Source organism: Magallana gigas, chromosome 9, assembly GCF_963853765.1.
Source record: "Magallana gigas chromosome 9, xbMagGiga1.1, whole genome shotgun sequence".
Classification (NCBI taxonomy): Eukaryota; Metazoa; Mollusca; class Bivalvia; order Ostreida; family Ostreidae; genus Magallana; species Magallana gigas.
Genome location: NC_088861.1, coordinates 17420069 through 17427649, shown reverse-complemented (window position 1 = coordinate 17427649; position 7581 = coordinate 17420069). Strand labels below are relative to the sequence as shown.

Genomic DNA, 7581 nt, shown 5'->3' with positions numbered 1-7581 from the left:
AGCATCTATTATGTACCTAATAAAATTGTTAAGGAATCAGACAGGAAATGTACAATTTCTGATAAAAGAGACGTTGTTTCTGGTAAAAAAAAAAACCCACCAAAAACTGAATCTGGAATAAAAGAAATAAACAATCAAATAATATAGATGATAGTGGCGATTATGAACAGTGTTCTAAATCAAACGTCCAAAGGAAAAATACAAAACAGAAGCAGAGCAAACACGGGCCTCTACAAAAATTAGAGGTAGGATCAGGAGTCATGGTAGAGTACCGATATAGGTAACCTTGGAGCTTTTGGATGGGTTCAAGTTAAAGCGCTTGTCGGTGCTAGGCTGTACGTGTATAGCCAAAAGGGAGCTCCTTTGACTCAATGAGCAAAAGGAGACGTAAAAGTATCCTGCGTGTCCAAGAATAAAAATAGGGAGAGGAAATCTTGAGTGCTCACGGTTGAGCACAAAGAGATATCGCTTATATGTATAAGAAAATTTACTCTCTGTGTTCTCCAGGAAGAACCCATATGTTCAACGACATGAGCACAAGGAAATTTATCCTGTGTTCTAGGATGGGCATAAACAGTTCGCTGTGGGCTCCAAGATAAACGCAAGGAAATGTATCATGTCTACACTTGGATAAGCATAAGAAGATATATTCTGTATGATAAAAATGTACTGTACGTGCCCAAACATGAGCACAAGTAGCTTTTATATTAGTATGTAAAGTTTTCTATAATGAGCTAAAAGAAACCCTGTGCTCAAAAGAAAGATGCTTGCTCTTATAATACGGCTTAAGATTGTGTAACAGCAGTGCTGATACTCTTCCCAAGCAAACCAAGTGCAGACCTGACACCACTATATCACATAGGGAGAAGGGAAGGAATAGCAAATAATCGTAAGTGTGCTAACACTTGTATATGCTAATAGCTTAGCTACGTTGACGTCGTATATATGGGCAAGGTTTCTAGGCCTGCAGACACTGAGTTGTATGTCATTTGATCTAGGTCACTTTGGAAGTCAAAACCTTAATTGATTAGCATCTAAAATAAACTTGAAATAGTTGGTTTTCCTTATGGGTAAGAGCTGTCTGGGACTATTGTAACACAAAAAATCCAACGTGATCTTAACTTTCTTTCGGGTCTTTTAAGGAAAACTGTTGGTTTCATATATTACTTGATGAAAACTTAATACTACAACTTAAAAAAATTACATTTATGTTATAGATTAGGTTATAAAAGGTTAAAAAGTATAACTATTTATTACACTATTACCAGTGCTTAATAATACGTGAACATTGTATTTGTAATATTGTAATATACTAGTACTTACCCACTGCAACAGAAAACTCGTTGAAGAAATTTTCTTAATCTTTTCATCCTCTGAAATAAAAAACTTTGATGTTAAATTTGAATAACAAAATCATTCCCTAGAACTGAACAATATGCAACATCATATATATATATATATATATATATATATATATATATATATATATATATATATATATATATATATATATATTATATATATATATATATATATATATATATATATATATATATATATATAATATATATATATATATATATATATATATATATATATATATATATATATATATATATATATATATATATATATATATATATATATAAAGAAATGGCGTACCCCAACGCGTTTTGGTGCTGCGCCATTCGCTTCTGCGTTTTCATTTTTATCCTCAACCACCTGAAAAAGGAAAAAAATAAAAGAATGCAAGTGTTCCCCGCAGTGGATGATTGATTTATTCTATACATGTGCTAAGGCATTATATTAGTTGCTTTCTTTGAAAGTCAGACGCGACTTATCTTCAGTTGTTTTTCAATTTTTTATTCAATCTCCGCAGTGAAGGTTGTAACTCATTTTATTTGATACATGTCCATTAGAATAATTGCTCAGATTTTATTGAAAATGTACACTAGCTAATATATATATAAAGAAATTGATTGCCTTATTGAATTTAATGAATTATAGAATTGAATACTGAATAGAATTCTTAGAAATGGCTTACCTCTACACGTTTTGGTGTAATATTCTCAATAATCTGGATAGGAAAGAAATAAAGAACAATAGACGATTGGTATACTTCACATTGGTATACTTTAGAAAAAAGAGCTGTAGATGCAAATAAAGAAGATGGATTAAAGAAAAAATATTTCCATGCAAGTTAGAATAAATAATTTACTATGCTAGTATGTCATTCAAAAAAATACCTGCATGAATTCGGCCTCCCTCTCGGCTCTTTTGGTTTCCTGTGTCGTGTTGACATTTTCCCGGGCCTTCTTCTGGGCCTCCAACTCCATATAGGCCTCCAGGGAAATGATCCCCAGGGAAGCCATATATGGAGTTATGTCAGTTTTTCCTGGGGCTATGGCAATTTTCACTTTGCCCCCAGGAGTATGCGTGGTACAGCACTGAGGGACTGACACGAATTGAGAAGCTGCTTGTTCTCTGATCCTCGTGTTGCACGCAACACACGAGGAGGGTGTGCAGCAACAACACATGCAATCTAGAATATTTTTCTTTACTATTGTCCAGCAGCTCTAAAAACAAACAGAACAAAATCAAGAAACCCATGGGCCGCATTGCTCACCTGAGCAACAACAGACATCATAAATCAGCTTTATGGAGTCATATACAAAATACCTGGATAATGTAGTAAAACCAATCCTGTTTTTAAAAAAAAATCAATGCCATGTTACAATGTCATGTAATTAAGGTTGTATTATAATTTAACTATCATCTTACACCAGTAAAATACTGTGGAATCATTAAATTTTGTGGTGGCTCAATTTTCGTGGAATTCGTGGGTACCTCTCATCAACGAATTAACATACTCCACGATTTAATAAATTAGGGTAATAAAGTCATATTTCCTCTGTATGTTTGAGAGAATACATGAAATTACGTCCCCACGAATTTGTAAAATTTAAGCAATCCACGAAAATTTGCCCCCACAAAAATTAATGATTCCACAGTATTTAATACGTAATATATAAAACGTTTGAAAGACCAAGTTGTTTCAGACCAGTTTTTGATAATATTTTGCTAGACCCACAAAAAGCGAGCGTACTAGCACATGAATATTGGTAACTTTCTTTTTTAATACTGCCAGTTGTGGTGAAGAAAGAAGATGGGGGTTTACATCATTATTTCATAAAGAATTTCTGTAAATTTGAATACTCATACCTCCCGTGGTTGGTTAAACGGAACTTCTAAGGTGTACAAAATGTTCGATTCTCTAGTTTCCTGTTTTAAAAAAAATGTAAAAAAAATTAATGTTTAGGCTTCTTTTACAAAAAATTGTCAACTGACCATTAAACAGTGAACTGGTTTTTTCGGAGATTCATGCGGGGACAAACTTAATTAATGTAGCTGCATTGCAGATAAAAAAATGTTTCACTTACACAACGTTATGTAAATCATGCATTTTGTTTTCTGTAAATATGAATACTAACTACAATCATAGCCCCCCTCCCCCTTCTGTCTCTCTCTCTCTCTTTTGTCTCTCTCTCTCTCTCTCTCTTTCTTTCTCTCTCAATCTCTCTTTCTCATTTTTTTTTAGATATTTTTTTTTATAAATAAGAGAAAGAAAGCACGCTTTATACAGGATGCAACAAATTTCCAATATTTCTAACTTTTTACTACGGATACTTTGTAGTCTGACGTCAGCCCGTGCAGTCCGTGCTCTTTTCGTAGCTAAAGTTCTAATCGATCACGAGGTAATCCACGCAAAGTCAAAAGTTAAAGTACAATCAAGGCATTAATGAATGATGTATTACCATTATTCAGTAATTGTATTTGAATTATTGTTTATATACCTTGTAAGCTAAACAATTTAAAGGTATAATTTTAAACGTCAGAGGAATGTGTACATGTATATTAATACGCGGATAATTCATTTCTGTACTGTGTCCCGAGTTTTTGATATTTCGATAATCATAAACACCTTTGTGCTCAAACTACGTTCATCCAGTTATATGAAAAATGTCCAGATTTTCTGTTTTGAAACGCCCCCTCTACCGCTTCAGGTTTCAATACACATCCAAAAATAGAAAGTCTACGGGGATTTTGCATTGCATCAACCATTGATAATCCCGGATGATAACGTTGAAAAATTGTGCTAGGTATCCTAAGTACTTCCGAATGGAAAAAGATGAAAACATTTCCTCATTATAATTTCCTGTGAACTTTTATGAGTGAGAAATGATAATTGTTCCATGAAGATATCTTAGATATATTCTCTTTTATCGATTTCAACTGTATTTCTTTCACAGGTATGTGTATTTTTATTAAAAATCATCAAAAAGTGATGGAAGCAATGACTTGGAACAGACTATAACTGTTTATTGCGTAACCCCCCACCACCAAAAAAAAAAAAAAATAAAAATCAGGGATCTGTACAAAATATCAGTATGAATCATAAAAAGAAAAAAAAGCATGTGAACCCTACAGTAGATAATTGATAAATTTATACTGAGGCGTTAGTTGTATGCTTGAAGGTCAGACGTAATTTGTTTTCAATCATTTCTCAATCTCCGAAATTTGAAGATTGTATTTCATTTGAGTTGATACTTTTCAATAAGAGTGTATACTGTGGAATCATTAGATTTCGTGGTGGCTCAATTTTCGTGGAATTCGTGGGCACCGCTCACCCACGAAATAACTTCCTCTACGAATAAATAAATTAGGACTGTAAAGTCATATTTCCTTTTGTAAGTATCCGAGAATACACGAAATCACTTCCCAACGAACCTGTAAAATTGAAACAATCCACGAAAATTGGTCCCAACGAATTTTAATGATTCCACAGTAATTTAAATGAAAAAGATGTACTTATCAATATACAATAATGCAATGAAATAGATTGAGAGATTTAATTTCATAAACTACAAAATAAATATTTAATAGAAATCTTAGAAATGTCTAACCTCAACGCATTTTGGTGTTGCCTCATTTGCTTCGGCATTAGCATCGTTATCCTCAACTACCTGGAAAAAGACATGAAAATAATTAGCAGGTGCATTCATAATTCAATGAACATTTGTTCTGGTAGATAACTAAAGGTAAGCCATAACAATTGGTGAGCAACGAATATAATGATTCAAACCGACCGCATGTAAATAACAAAACAAATCTACGTACTGTGTTGGTGACACCGTTGCTCTTTAGAACGCCCTTTATCATTTGTTTGGCAGCTTCGTTTTCTGCAACACATTCAGCTGCTGCAATACAAGTTACTAAAAGTTCATTGTAGAAGAAATTTTAGTAAACTTTCTTAATTGTTTTTTTCTCGTGGGAACGGATTTGATTAATGAATAATTATTGCAAACCTTTTGATGAAAGCTTCAACCTACCTGTTCTGTCCTCATCTGTTTCGTCACAACTGAAAAACACACTTTCCTCTGATGAGAATGAGATGACGTCATCGCCTGTTACGTAATAACCGTATATGATAATTGATGAATAGTTGATTATTCTTGTATTCATGAAGAGATAAATCTTTAAAAAGTTTTTTTATGAAGTTATAGTTATACATAATCAATACTGATTTCACTTTTTTTGAATATGTAATACCCTGCACTTTCTTTTATTTAAATCGCCATTAGTAACATCAACTAATTGTTTTGCAAGTATTACCATTTGGATATATGATTTTAATTGGTTGTTACCAATTTTAGTAAGCGTTATCACTTCTTTGAAAAACGTGGTAAGTCGTTTTGTCTGTTTGATTACAAGTAAGTGATATCACAGACTCGTAGCATCGATTTTGAAAGGGGACAGGCTCACCCAAAAAATCTTTCTTTTTTCCATCCAATTTTTTTACATAATCCCAATAACTTACTTGGAGTGGGGGGCTCCATGATAATATTAATTATATTTTTCATATATAAATTGAAGAAAATTAGTTGCTGCAAAAAAAAGTGGGAGGCCAGCCCCCGCCCCCTTTAATGCTACGTGCCTGTATCAATCGTTAGTGATAGATATAAATGACATAAGCGACTCGGCAGCGGTAATACGAACCCGGTCATTAGGTTGTTGTTGTCTTCTGTGATTTGATAAATAAACTCGGTTTTTCCTACCTCTGTCAACATCCTCATTCCTGCTCTCGTTTTTCTCATCTTCTTCGGCCTGTTCTTGATTGAGGTCAAAAAATTCCTCTAAGTCATCGGTTTTCTGTTCATCCTATTATTTAAAAATCATGTTAACAGTTATGGGCGATGTGAAACTAATGTATTATATGTATGATAAATTATATCATATTTACAGTCATTCAAGAATTAATTTAACAATGTTCACTATTATCGTAAACATTTCACCGATTTCAACTACTCTATGTTTAAATTTATAAAATACATGAGCAGATCCAGATTTTTTTTCTCAAGAAAGTGGGGGTGGGGTAATGATTCGACCGAGTGAAAATTGTTTATGAGTTTCTCACTTCCCAACCCTCCTTCGTAGTTGTTTTCAGAAAACGATTACAATGTATTATTTTCTTCAAGTGAATACCTAAATCGTACAAAGTCTATTTATACGAATTTCTAATAGTATGTCAAGCGATTTTGCAGCAAAATCAAATCGGCAAGTATGCACCGTTCTTGATTAAAATACTGTCGTTTGCATCTAATAATATTGATCATAATGAACCCTTAGCATGCGCGAGCGGCGAACCTTTAGAGAAGAAAGGTCCCGAAAATTTTGAAAAAAAAGCCTCATCCTAGTAAACTTACATGTACCAAAATATATAAACAAGCTCTCATATTATTATAATTTGGACCCAACTTCCAATTAACCCCCACCCCTTCCCAATGAAAAATTTCTTGATCTGCGCATATGTTGAATTATGTATGTATGCCAAAAAGATGGAAAATGTGCTACAACTAATTACTTTTTAAAACAATCATGTAAAATAGAAATGAACTTATTAACAAAAATTGATGAATTAATATACTGTAGTACAGTTAATTGTACTTTAATTGTATAGTATACACTTGATTACAAAAGAAGTTATTGAAACAATCTGGCGCGGCTTGGTCAGGAAAACTTTGATATAAGAATTCCAAGAAGACAAGAACATTTCGGCCAAAAACTGAAGTTTAGATTTTTTCAGCAAAACACATCGATGCCTTGAAAATTTCACCTCAAAATTGACGATAGAAGCATTGATTAAGGTTAGAACAGTATATAATACATGTATAAAAAAATCTTACCATTTTTGCTACGAAAATCGATGTTTTTCAAAGGCGAACACTCTTTGTTTGCAGTTAGCACATCTATCAAAAAAGCTTCTGTGACGTCACACAATGAATGACGACACACAATGAATGACGACAATGAATAACGTCATAATGTCAAAGTTCAATCATTTCGAATTTTTTTTCCTTTTTAGGCAAATACCTTTTACAATGTAACGTTAATGATTTTTTTAAAAAAAACGTTGGTGATTTCTCTCAATTATATTTTTGAAATAAGACTAAAAAGTAGAAAACTAGAAATATTGATTTCCATATTACAATTTAGCAATAGAGCTACAGAGCTGAAGCCACT

The 7581-nt window shown here is 32.8% G+C and overlaps 1 protein-coding gene across 2 annotated transcripts; it reads right to left on the bottom strand.

Moving 5' to 3' along the window:
* Positions 1 to 1270: 1270 nt before the first annotated feature.
* Positions 1271 to 7323, bottom strand: LOC117691943 (uncharacterized). Of its 2 annotated transcripts, none has more exons than XM_066072280.1 (10): positions 7245 to 7323; positions 6117 to 6219; positions 5391 to 5465; positions 5179 to 5258; positions 4965 to 5024; positions 3223 to 3282; positions 2247 to 2576; positions 2045 to 2077; positions 1663 to 1722; positions 1271 to 1373 (listed from the first exon to the last, which is right to left on the bottom strand). In XM_066072280.1, exons 1-10 carry the CDS (start codon positions 7245 to 7247, stop codon positions 1320 to 1322), a joined length of 858 nt encoding a protein of 285 aa, XP_065928352.1. In that variant the 5' UTR covers positions 7248 to 7323; the 3' UTR covers positions 1271 to 1319. The 2 variants fall into 2 exon arrangements, with proteins under 2 accessions (XP_065928352.1, XP_065928353.1); XM_066072281.1 differs by having other exon boundaries at positions 4965 to 5015.
* Between the last annotated feature and the right edge of the window lie 258 nt (positions 7324 to 7581).

Excerpts from the sequence above, each read along its gene's own strand:
- LOC117691943 (XM_066072280.1), bottom strand. Across the intron at positions 2,577-3,222 it reads CGTTTAACCAACCACGGGAG|AGCTGCTGGACAATAGTAAA; the intron begins GTATGAGTATTC and ends GTTTGTTTTTAG. Across the intron at positions 2,078-2,246 it reads GGGAGGCCGAATTCATGCAG|ATTATTGAGAATATTACACC; the intron begins GTATTTTTTTGA and ends TTTCCTATCCAG.